Source organism: Gobio gobio (assembly GCF_949357685.1).
Source record: "Gobio gobio genome assembly, chromosome: 19".
Taxonomy (NCBI): Eukaryota; Metazoa; Chordata; class Actinopteri; order Cypriniformes; family Gobionidae; genus Gobio; species Gobio gobio.
Genome location: NC_137112.1, coordinates 28,606,625 through 28,619,866, shown reverse-complemented (window position 1 = coordinate 28,619,866; position 13,242 = coordinate 28,606,625). Strand labels below are relative to the sequence as shown.

The 13,242-nt window shown below is 37.9% G+C and overlaps 1 protein-coding gene across 2 annotated transcripts; it reads left to right on the top strand.

Moving 5' to 3' along the window:
* Nucleotides 1–138: 138 nt before the first annotated feature.
* Nucleotides 139–13,108, top strand: tmf1 (TATA element modulatory factor 1). Of its 2 annotated transcripts, none has more exons than XM_079845234.1 (17): nucleotides 139–658; nucleotides 1,895–3,204; nucleotides 4,186–4,289; nucleotides 4,665–4,791; nucleotides 4,881–4,986; nucleotides 5,118–5,260; nucleotides 5,413–5,579; nucleotides 5,704–5,860; nucleotides 6,107–6,199; nucleotides 7,663–7,819; nucleotides 7,942–8,134; nucleotides 8,491–8,560; nucleotides 8,643–8,735; nucleotides 8,916–9,038; nucleotides 9,139–9,294; nucleotides 9,460–9,585; nucleotides 11,895–13,108. In XM_079845234.1, the coding sequence occupies exons 1-17, from the start codon at nucleotides 523–525 to the stop codon at nucleotides 12,033–12,035; spliced, it is 3,402 nt and encodes a 1,133-aa protein (XP_079701360.1). In that variant the 5' UTR covers nucleotides 139–522; the 3' UTR covers nucleotides 12,036–13,108. The 2 variants fall into 2 exon arrangements, with proteins under 2 accessions (XP_079701360.1, XP_079701359.1); XM_079845233.1 differs by having other exon boundaries at nucleotides 139–1,068.
* Nucleotides 13,109–13,242: the final 134 nt, after the last annotated feature.

Here is a 13,242-nt window from a genome sequence, read left to right as displayed (position 1 = left end):
AGACATTCGTAGTACATATATGTTATAGTAATCTATACAGTATAATATAAAGTTATAGCATATACCGGTAATAGAATTCTATACAAAATTATTATTTTTTTTCTACTGACGTTGGTGACGTCACGTGGCCCTGACGTCACGTTCAGGATATTTTGATGCTACGTGGATGGGAAGTAGTTTTCGAGCTGCCAGAAGAAACCTAAACAAAACAATGCGAAGAAGTCCAACCTAGACGCCGAGTAGCGCGAAAGCAAAGAAAAATGTTGCCCAGTCCGTCGTTTATTTATTCATATTATCGTCTTTCAATTTAGCATGGAATTATGTCGACTGTCAGCGAATTGCTTGTTTTGTGAGCAGAATTAGCCGCCAAGCTAATGTGGACAGCGGCCTAACATAAACACACCAACCTGTTCCGGCTGTTAGTGTGGAATACACCTGCTCTTATTTGGGATGCTTTTAATAATGTCGTGTTTTATGTAGACGTTCAGTGGACTGTCACACAGCCGGTGGAAGTAAAGCAATATGAGTTGGTTCAACGCGTCACATCTGTCGAGTTTTGCCAAACAAGCTCTGACAACTGCTCAGAAATCCATCGACAGAGTTCTGGACATTAAAGAAGAGGAGCAGTGGGGTGACACGACCGAGCCGTCCTTTGCTGGTAAATGTAGTAATAGATGATTGGCAGTCCAGGCAGGGTCTAATCTTCAGTGACATTTACTGCACAACGTTAGCGATATATTGATTCATGCTTCATATGTTTCTGCAGGCTACAATCCCCAAACTGCCACATATATACATATTTTCAGCTGACTACATACATTTTGCATAATCCATATGCAGTCAGATAGCTCATATAACATTAAACACACATGGAAACCCTCCCGCAGAACAGAAAAATAAAACAAAAGTCTTTACAACCAAGTCATTCAGTCAGAATCACAAACCTAAGCCAACATGAAACTTCTTCAAAGACGATCTTTGTTTCCGAGAAGAAACCACCTGATATCACAAAAAAGCCACTAAAGAATACAAAAGAGTTTGCAATGTTGATGTATTGTGTTTCCAAAGGTGGGATTTGTTTTCTTCCTTTAGCTTCTGTTTAGAATGATAAAATAGAGATGTATGATTCAGTAGCTTTAGGCTTGATCTATTTTGCTTATGAAGCTGCTTCTAAAGGGATAGTTGACCCAAAAATTACAGTTCTGTCATCATTTACTAAGACTCCTTTGTTCCAAACCTATAAGACACACAAATGAAGATATTTTCTCATAATTGTCCATTTATTGAAAGTCCATGCAAGCAAAACATTTTACAGATCAAAATGACATGGTAAAAGTAATCCATACTGTATTTAATTCAAGTCTTATGATATGAGGAACACATTTTTAGCCATGAACATTGATCAGTGTACATGCATAGAGCTCATCAGATGTGGTAAAAGGAAGCTCATCTGTTCTTGCTTGACATGCAAGAATCCAGGTTTTCACGTGCCAATGAAGAATGTGCTTGAGGTGACTTTTTGTACTTTTTGATCTGTGAAAGTTTTGGTTCCATGTACTTTCTATGGATAGACATAAATGACTAGAGATGAAAGGAAATGGTATGGGTTGGAACTTGGAACCACATGAAGGTGTGTACATTTTGACAGATACCATTTTTTTTTTAATAAGGATTGAAATAATCTATTTTAAGTTATTATTAATTCAGGTGCGCTGATGCCATCGGATGAGAATGAAATTTACACTTTGTATTCTGTAGAGATGCTTATAGCTGAAATTGTTTTCGTAGTTGATGATCTTTGCTACATTATATATAAATAAATGTGATTTTATATGACTTGAACTGTTTCTTTAAAATAACCTTTTTGTCGAATTGTTGTCTTTTTTTTTTCCAGATCCACCAGGCAAGCCGATATCAACAGGATGGGGTAGGAACCAGTGGAACTCGCCGTCTGAGGAGCATACCAACACTCTCCCTCCATCATCTGAGGCCATTACTAAGCCTGTCACACGGACCGTTGTTGATGAATCTGAGGATTTCTTTAGTGCCTTTCTGCCTCATGGGGATATACAAACTGTAAGCAACACTAAAGTGGTGTCTGTGCCACCTGCCAAGTCAAACAGCAGGCTACGGGAAAAAGCAGACAAGGAGAAGGAGCTGGAAGTCAGTGATTCACAAGGTCAGACAGACCTCAGTAAATACAGCAACCAGGAAATTGTTGAGATGAGGCAAACTGGGACAGAGCTTTTGGAGCTAAATTCATCCTCGGGAGATGAGCAGTCAGAACCAGAATTGGTTGTTCCTGCTTCAGTCGTTGCACTGGAAGAAGCTGCCGAACAGGAGACCAGTGGGGACAGGACAGAGTCAGATGGTTTGGCTTTAACGTCAGATGTCACACTCTCAAATGTACCTTTATCCTCCTCAGAGGCCGAATCTGTTGGTGTGTTTGAACCAGCTTTGACCATTGAGACCGAAAATCCAGAAAAAACATTGCCTGTTCCATCTAAAGAAATCCTCTTAGAATCCAAAGATGCTAAATCAGAGGACAGACAAAGCAACACCCCGTCTCCCCCTGTTAGTGCCTTCTCTTCTGGTACTTCCACTACCAGCGACATAGAGGTTTTGGACCACGAGAGTGTGCTAAGCGAGAGCTCGGCCAGCTCCAGACAGGAGACTGCAGAGTCTAAAGCTGGTCTGCACCTAATGCAAGGCTCTTTCCAACTGCTCTCCGCCTCAACATGCAGCGACTTCCCTCGTTTGGATGAATACCCAAAACTCACGGAAAGTTGTGGCTCCTCGTCTGACGCATTTGAGCGCATTGACTCATTTAGCATGCAGTCGCTGGACAGCCGCAGTGTCAGCGAAGTGAATTCTGATGATGAGATCCCGGGTAACCGCACATTAGCCTCCATCACGGCCGGACCTTTGCCTTCTCCTGCTCAGTCAGCAGCACAGACTAAACAGGAGGAAGAGGAGGGTTTAACTGAGCCAATGAATGACCATTCACTGGATGATAATGAGATGGAGGAGAGTGGCCGCAGTGCAACTCCAGTGAACTGTGAGCACACGGATGAGCTGGAGCAAGACGAACAGGAAACTGAATACGACCTCACACTGACCAACCAAAAAACTGATGTGAACGAAACTGCAGTATCACAGAGTGCTGAAGAGAAACCAGAAGATTCACCATGTCAGCTCCAGAAGGTTGGAATAATACATAAATATTTATAATAAATATAATATAAAATAATCTATAATATAATATAATATAATATAATATAATATAATATAATATAATATAATATAATATAATATAATATAATATAATATAATATAATATAATAATATAATTAGTGCTGGGGAAAAATCAATCGTGATAAAAGTTTGTGTTTATATAATATATGTTTGTGTACTGTGTATAATTATTATGTATATATAAATACACACACATGCATGTGCTGTATATATTTAAGAAATATTTGCATTAATATACTGTATATATAATTTATCTTGTATACAAATATAATTTTTTATAAAAATATAACACATTTTTCTTAAATATATACATGTGTGTGTGTGTGTATTTATATATACATAATAATTATACACAGTACACAAACATATGTAAACCCAAACTTTTATTTTGGATTAATCACGATTAATTTTTCCCATTGCTAAATATAATATAAAATGAAATATACACTGCTGTTAAAACGTTTGGGGTTGGTAAGATTTTTTTTAAAGTGCTTGAAAGTCTCTTATGCTCAACAAGGCTGCATTTATTTGATTAAAAAAAACTAAAAAACAACAACAACAACAACAACAACAGTAAAATTGTGAAATATTATTGCAATCTAAAATATTTTCTATTTTAATATTTTAAAATGTATTTTTTTCCTGTGATAGCAAAGCTGAATTTTCAGCAGCCATTACTCCATTCTTCATTGTCACGTGATCTTTCATAAATCATTCTGATATGCTGATTTGATACTTATTAGTGTCAATGTTGAAAATAGTTGTGCTGCTTAATACAAAAGTTCAAAAGAATAGAATAGAAAGTTCAAAAGAACAGCATTTATTTGAAATAGAAATCTTTTGTAACATTACAAATGCCTTTACTGTCACTTTAGATCAATTTACTCCCAATTAATGTTCTGTTATTTTTGTTTTTCCTAATCTCCTCAGATTATTGAGGAGCTTTCTAGCCGACTAGAGAAGAGAGAATCACAGTTGCTTGTGGTCAGTAAAGACAAAGCCAGACTTGAGGAGGAGTGTGACAATCTCAAAGAGTGAGTTGAGGAACCTGTGCTCCACAAAACCATCTGATATTCTGTTTTCTTAAAGGATAAATGGTTGAAATAGCTAACTAGGGCATAGAAACAGATGGAAGCAGCATCATTTTTTTACACAGCTTGAAGAAAACTTGATGCTGTGTTCACATGCTGTTGGCAAATGAAGAGATCATTTAACAAAACACTACTGTCCACACCGTTCTACATGTACATAAAAAATGGAATCCCAATAAATTTGTATTGTACTTTATCATCTTGAATTCTCTGTAGGTTGGCATGTTTTTATTCTGTTTAAGACATTTAACTCTGCTGCATGTCTCTTATTTCTTATATAAACTTCTTACATGTTTTAACAAGATCTATGTTTCACAGTGAGATGATCAGCTTGAAGGAAGAAAGCTCTGCTGTTCTGTCTTTAAAAGACGAGTTCACTCAGCGCATAGCTGAAGCTGAGAGGAAAGCTCAACTCGCCTGCAAGGAGAGAGACATCGCCAAAAAGGTTTCCATTTTTTATGGTTGTTTTGAATTGATATCATTCTTACAACCCCAGTCTTTGCATTGAAATGCATTATATGTCATTTGTCACAGGAAATCAAGGGCCTCAGGGAAGAACTGGCAAGCAGGTTAAACTCAAGTGAGACTTTGGAACTGATAAAAGAGAAAGAGGAACAGATCCGAGAGCTTCTTGAAGAAGGTGAGTGTTCTAGGCTTTTATCCGTTCAACATGACCTTGACTATGAAGATCATAATAAGATAATAAGAACATTTACTGCGGGATCCTAGACGGATCTGGGTATGGTTGTTTACTTGTTTCTTTCTGATTAGGTGAGAAACTGTCCAAGCAGCAGTTGCAGCACTGCAACATCATAAAGAAACTGCGTGTGAAAGAGAGAGAGAGTGATGCACAGATCACCAAACAGACCAAAAAACTAAAGGAACAGGAAGAAGAACTAAAACATTTGCAGCAGGTCAGGGACACAACCTTCAATCCAAAGCTGCGTTGTTTATAAAATGAACATGTTTACAGTTGTAAAGTATATTCAGAATATTTCACATTTCACATATCAAATGCCAGCAGAATGAGAAGAGAATGTTGAGGTTTGTACAATGTTAATCGCAGGTTTTGGACGGTAAGGAGGAAGTAGAAAAGCAGCACCGAGAGAACATTAAGAAGCTGAATGCCGTGGTGGAGCGGCAGGAGAAGGAATTGAATAAACTCCAGAGCAGCAGCGAGGAGCTTCAGGAAAAGAGCCGCAGTTTACAAGCAGCCCTCGACAGCTCCTACAAGTAAATAAATGCCGCATAATTGACTTGCTAATATACAGTACACTTATTCACTGTCCCACTCTCACTGCAGTTCTGGCGGTGGTCTCTCCCAGTTTGTTGATTTGATTAATTTTTCACTGTCTAGAGAGTTGGCAGAGTTGCACAAGGCCAATGTCACCAAGGATAGCGAGGCCCAGGAACTGGCGCTGAGCAGAGAGGTGCAGGCGAAAGAAGAGCTGAGTCTGGCTTTGGAAAAAATTCAAGAAGAGTCCCGCCTACAACAAGAGGCACTGGCCAATCAGGTAATTTTTTGTAAATGCTTATTTTTATTTTTATGTCATTATCATATTATTATTACTAGTTTATATTTTGCTGTATTTCAATAAATGCTTGTTTAAATATTTTGAGGAACTTTGTTTACTTTATTCTGTGGTTACTTTTCTAGTTATACATGCTTTTCTTTAGTGTCTTTTTAATCTCCAAATTCTAGCTATCGTGTTTATGTGTGACTGTTTTTTTTATGGTTTGTTTGTTTCTAAAATGTGGAGGTGGCGGATTTGAGGCTGGCTCTACAGAGGGCTGAACAGCAGCAGGCCAAGAAGGAAGATTACCTGAGAGAGGAGATCAGGGAGTTACAGCAGGTAACCAGAGCACCTTATATCCAGCTTACAAGAATGATTGCATTTATTTCATTTCAGCTATCGTAGAGAAACTACGGCAACTTACTATAAGCTTAAGACTATTGCATTTTTGTTAAAGGAAGTATCTCCCTGATTTAAGGAGAAAAAGACAAGTTCTAGTGCAAGGTAGAAAAAAATTCAAATAATTAACAATTAATTTTTTCTGCACATTAAATATGTAGAAAACTATTCAAACATTTGGGGTTAATAAGATTTTTTTTTCTAAAGAAATTTATATTTTTATTCAGCAAGAATGCATTAAATTAAATGGCAGTAAAGTTGTTCTTTTGAACACTTTGTTCTAGCCTGGATGCCAGCCGAACTTAGCCCCGCCCACAACATTTTTACTCGGGCAGTTCGGTCTGGACTTGCTCAATAGAGAAGTAATTATGCCCGAACAGAAGCTGTTCGGACCAATGAAATTGTCAGGGCGGGCTTTAGACGATGATGGACAGATGATCAACAGTAACGTAATCATCCACGTCATCAAAAGCCGCTTGGGTTGAATTTGTTCTAATCCTAACGGAGAACTTGTTCATATATGCATTCACCTTTACTATTTCTCTCAGAAATGATGATCGTGTTGGTAAGTACTCTGTGTATCCTTAAATTCTTTTTTTACAACACCGGCAAAGTTAGTTTACACTCATCTTTTTCTTCTAACGTTAGTCCAGCGTGCGTGCAGACAGGGTTGCCAAGTGTTTACAACAAAACCCGCCCAATTGCTAACGTTCCTCAAAACTAGCCAAAAACAAGCCCAATAGCTTTCCAAGGGGGTTCTCCGGGAAAAAAGGCATTTGGGGGGTAAAATATGTGTTATTTTGGAAGGACTGCCTGCTAAAATTCGCATTCCTGGGTCTGTATATCACATAATTGCGGTCGCTTCAACCCGTGGACTTGGCAACACAGTGCAGTTGAGTTCTGTTGACATTTGACAACTAACGTTATGCGTCGCTCGGTCGCTCCGTTGCTCTGATTGGTTGTAGGTCTATCCAATTGAGGTCTTTCCTGGTTCGGTTGAAACACGCCCCATAATCACAGCCCAACGGAGCAGAATCAGACTCATATTCTGACTAGAATTGAGTATGACGACGTCAGGCTAACTTTGTTCATCAAAGAATGCTAAAAAAGATGTCGGTTTCCACAAAAATAATAATCGGCACAACTGTTTCAACATTGATAATACGTTTCTGGAGCACCAGATCAGTATATTAAATCATTTCTGAAGGATCGTGTGGCACTGAAGATTAAAAATACTTTAAAATAGAAAACAGTTGGTTTAATTTGTGATAATCTTTCATAATATTACTGTAGTTTTGTATATAAATGCAGCATAAGAGACTTCTTTCCAAAAATCTTACCAACCCTAATCTTTTGAACGGCAGTGCAGGTGATGGTTATGCTGTAATTTTACTCCTCAACAGAGGTTACAAGAAGCGGAGACCAGAAACCAGGAACTTAGCCAAAGTGTTACATCAGCAACACGGCCCCTCCTGCGGCAGATAGAGAACCTTCAGGCCACGCTTGGTTCCCAGACAGCATCATGGGAAAAACTAGAGAAGAACATCTCTGACCGCTTAGGTGAGACTTGCTTGTTTTGAATGAGCATCAGTGGCTTATGTTTAAATCTGATGTTTTCAAACCGTAAACCACATATGACACTCACCAGTTGTTTTCATAATTTTGTCATTCTCTCTTCTCAGCTGAAGCCCAAGCCCAGCTTGCTGTTTCCATAGAGAGAGAGCGTTCTGCTACAGAGGAGCTACTAGCCATCCGAGCACAGATAGCATCTTTAGAATCCCAGGCTTCCTTGTTGAGGCAGGAGAAGGGCCGTCTGCAGGGGCAGCTGGATGCAGAGAGGATGCGCCGGGAAAAACTGGAGGATGACTTTAGCAGGTAGGAGACTTGTTTAACATTGGGGCGGCTCAGTGGTTCATGTAGGTTGTCTACAAACCGGAAGGTTGGTGGTTCGATCCCCGGTTCCACCTGACCAAGTGCCGAGGTGTCCATGAGCAAGACACCTAACCCCAGCTGCTCCCGACGAGCTGGATGGCGCCTTGCATGGCTGACACCGCCGTCGGTGTGTAAATGAGTGTATGAATGGGTGAATGTGAGGCAAAATGTAAAGCGCTTTGGATGGCCGTAGGTCTGTTAAAAGCGCTATATAAATGCAGTCCATTTACCATTTAACATTGAAAAAGAAGTTGGCATTGTATGTGGCAGTATTCTCACACTGATTTCGGTATGTGTAGGGAGCGTGTAGAGCTGGAGAATCTTAAAGGGGAACATTCTCGAGTCTCAGAAGAGGCCAAGAGGGAGAAGGTACTGTTTGCTCTTTGAACACTTTAGGCAAAACATACACAAACAATTATTCTCAATGTCTGTATTATTTGGTCCTCTTCAGTTGCTTCTCACCAACCAACTGGAAATGGAGAAAATGAAGGTGGAACAGGAGAAGAAGAAATGCTACCTTGCACAAGAGGCCCTCAAAGAAAAGGTTTTACATTCTGAATCTGCCTTTCTATGAATCTTTTCCTCCAAAAATAGTTAAAATAATCATTGTGTACAAGGTCCAAAACTTTTTATCACACCAAGCAGTTGTCATAATAACTCTGGCATACAATCAACTAATTTCAAGAGTCTAAAATGAGGGATCTCTGTGTTTTTGTTTGATCAGGAGAGGAAGTCTCTAAGTCTGTCTGTGACTGATGCTCCAGCATCCTCAACTCCCTCACTGTCCCGCTCCAGTTCCGTTAGTGGGGCCGAGCATGCTGGCTTACCGTCCTCCATGTTCTCACAGGTACATTCGTCTCACCCCTGTCCACACCTATTCAGATGCAGAGAATCTTTTTTCTTCCTAAATATTTCACAGTCTGTCACAATCACTTTTTTTTTTTTAGCAGGAGGATTCTCTCGACCATTCTTTCAGCACTATGACCATGTCCATCAGTGGAACTAACCTATATGAGGCGGCTCGACTGGGTGGTGGATCCAGTATCATTGAGAGCCTGCAGTCTCAGCTCAAACTCAGAGAGGGCGAAATAGCCCAGCTGCAGGTACACCTTTTAAAAGAATCGTCTTTCATCCTGTGCAAAATTACATCCGGGTTTGGAAGATTATGATTTTACTGTAATGTTTAGAAATGAGTAATTTACCTTTGTGTTTAAAAGCTGAATATTTGATGTACTAATTTGGATTCAATTCCTCTGGTTATTCGCAAGATGGAGATTGCTAGTCTAGAGAGAAGTCGTACCGTGATGGCGGAAGAGCTTGTGCGACTGACCAATCAGAATGATGAGATGGAGGATCAAGTAAAGGAAATCCCTAGACTGAAAGTGCAACTGAAGGTGAACACTAGCAAAATGCTACTTTAAAGCAGAGACAACTGTAGGCAGTTTATAACAGACTGCTACAAATTGACCTGCCATCTTTTGGCTACGTCTACACTAATCCGGATACATTTGAGGTCCGCACTGAGATGGCATTTTTCTCTGCCAGAAAATTGATACATTTGAAAACGCTGTTTTCATGTTGTAGTGGTGACTCTGAAAATTGAGGTATTTGAATAGGTTGACACAGTTAGTCATGTGACGCATATTGTTCCGATAGACCAGTATGTGCCTGCTATGTGCTATTCACTGTCACATTTTGCTAAAGATACATATTACAGTTATACATACAGTGTTTCCCACACATATACTCATTTTTGGCGGTGCGCCACAGAATCAACACCGGCCGCCACATATTGTCGTTGTTCTTTTTTTTTTTTTTGCACTATTTAAAGGTCCCGTTTTTCGTGTTTTTTTTTAAGCTTTGATTGTGTTTACAGTGTGCAATATAACATGTGTTCATGTTTCGCGTGTAAAAAAACAGTATTTTTCACACAATTTACTTATCTGTATACCGCTGTTTTCACTGTCCTCAAAACGGCTTGAAAGATTTCCCTGTTCTATGAAGTCCCTCCTTCAGAAACACGTAACGAGTTCTGATTGTGCCAGCGGTTTTCCGTGTTGTGATTCGACAGCAGTTTAGTGCACGCAGAGTGCATGTTACCGGAAAGGTCACGCCTCTCACCATAACGGGGATGCATGATCTCAATGATCTGTAAGTACAGCGTCCCTGGGAAAGCCAAACAAAGGTGACTTGACTCCGGGATGAAAATAACAGCGTCTCGACGACATGGCGACAAACAAACTATACGAACGCAACCGAACGCAACACTTCCTATTCTCCACGCGGGAGAAGCAAGACCACGCCCCCTTTTCCGCGTGTTCTTGTGGGCGGAGGTTAGTCGACAAACTGCTCTACTGACGTAATTAAAGCAGGAAATACCAGGATGTAGTCCTAACCGGCCGTTCGCTGTAGGCTTTGAAAGGGAACTTCTGTTAAATAAAATATCTCGCTTGGCATTGAACTTTGAGCTTTATAATTTTACAGGTATTATAAATGCTCTAACAGCAACATTACACACTAACTAAAGTTTGAAAAATGGGATCACGAAGAACAGGACCTTTAAAACATGCAGCGTATTCGTTCAACTGCATTTCCTTTCCCTGCTCTCCCACCGTCTCTCTGTCACTCACGCGTTTCTCTAATTCACACACACACACACACACACACACAGGATATTAATACATTTGCATTTGGTTATTATTTTATTTAAACAGAGTGTTTGCGTTTAAAGTTGGGGTAAGTGCTTTCTGATAACCAATGTTGATTTCAAATCACCAAAACAAACACGGCCCTATTTTGATAGCTCCGTCCCACACTTGCGTAACCCAGAAAGTAGAGAATAAATAAAGCAACCTCTGCCTTCACTCCTGGAGTTCTCTCCAGCGCTGGAAAGCTGATCCGATATTTACACGGGTCCTACTTCTTGCCTGGTCGTAAGCCTTCTTTTGTTCCACAGTCATCTTCCACATTAGTTTTTTAACAAAAACACATTTGTCTCTCTCTTTCTGTCGTCGCTCGGCTAATGTCCGTCCTGTGTCGTGTCTTTTGTATAATCTTGTCCCCATCATTAGTAGACATGCCCCTTACTGCTGATTGGCTATAAGTTTGGTTTGGTACTCAGCCCGAGACACTTTTCTAAAGCAGTTTTGAAATACCACTTACCCCAACTTTAAAAAATTGAAATAGATATATACTATAATATTTTTTGTAAATATTTTTTGTGGAAATCTGATACATTTCCGCCCCCAGAATTTTTAGATGAATAGATATTACAAAATACATGTTTATATATATATATATATATATATATATATATATATATATATATATATATATATATATATATATATATATATATATATATATATATATATATATATATATATATATATATATATATATATATATATATATATATATATATATATATATATATATATATATATATATATATATATATATATATATATATTGATCAATTTAATGTGTCCTGGCTGACCACTTTTGAACTGTAGTGTAAATGTTTAAATTATTTTTTTTCCCATGCCGAGTAAATGGTTCCCTATTACAGTCGGTCTCTGTTTCCTCTAAATCTAAACAAAATGCCCAGATGATCTGTTTGCCTAACAAGCACAATAATGTATTAAATATAAGGCTTTAACATGTTAGTTTAACACTGACCAACTGTTTGTGTGCATCACAGGATCTAGAACAAAGGCACAACACAATCCTGCAGATGTATGGAGAGAAGGCAGAGGAGGCGGAAGAGCTGCGTCTGGACCTGGAGGATGTGAAGAACATGTACAAAACGCAAATAGATGAACTGTTAAAAAATCAAAAATAATAGATTCTGCGAAAGGACTGGCTCACAGTGACTGGAAGCAGAGCTTTGCTGTAGGAGTAATAGTGCTTCACATCTCAGCATTGGTAAAAAAAAGTCATTTAAATGTATTTTTTTCTGAGAAAATATTCAACATATTTCAAGGGTCATATAGTATATAGTTATTTAAGATATGATTCTTCTCACGGTTGTGGGATTTTATTTAAAATAATTTTTTCCCCTCAATAAATAACCATGTTTGGGTTAAAAGTGATATGACTATATCTATCAGTGTATAGGTTTGGTGGTTTCTTAACACTTGAATTTGCACAATGAAGAGAGAGTTCAGACTTTCTGAGTTTGGATTTTAATAATGAATTAATTGCTATATTTTCCTCTGATCTTCATCCTCTGGACTGCACATCTTACTGCTAAGTAGTTGATTTGTTGACTGTCTCTTCACATTGTGAAAACAAGTAAACATGCTTTCCAGGCAACTCAAGGGGTTAGTAGACTTAAAGTTATTAGTTAAGTTCTCATGCTGAATGAGTTTTAGTGATGAGGGGGTCCACAGAAATCTTCCACTGTCATATTCTATGAGATATGATCTCTGTCCGGACTGTCTGATGTAACTGTAAGATCTTCCCAGTATATCTTCAGTTTTTGTTGCACACATGTAAATAAAGTAAGAGATATGTATTGGGCAGACTCAATTTGTTTTCCAGCCTTATTATTGTTTTAATGTTTAATAATGACTATGGTATTATTTTAATTATATAGTAATTCATGTATTATAATTAATAATAATCTGCTTTAATTTTTTCGAGCTTTATTATTGTGCTGATATGTAATGGTTACTAAGCTATTATTTTAAGGTATATAACAAGGGTTAATAATAATAATCATTATTTCTGCTTTTATTGTTTTCTGACTATTAATGTTTTTAATGTTAAATAATTGTGAAATATTATTTTAATATTATTTAATAATCTCTGCTTTATTTTTCCAAGCTTTATTATTGCTTTAATGTTTAATTACTAAGAAATTATGTTTAGTTTAGTCATTTAATAGTAATAATGATAAAAAGCTTTGCTTTCATTTGTTTTCCAGCTTTAATGTTTAATAATGACTGAGATATTACTTGTATTTATATAACAATGATTAATATTAATTTCTGCTTTTATTTGTTTTCTAGCTGCATTGTTTTTAATGTTAAATAATTACTAAATAT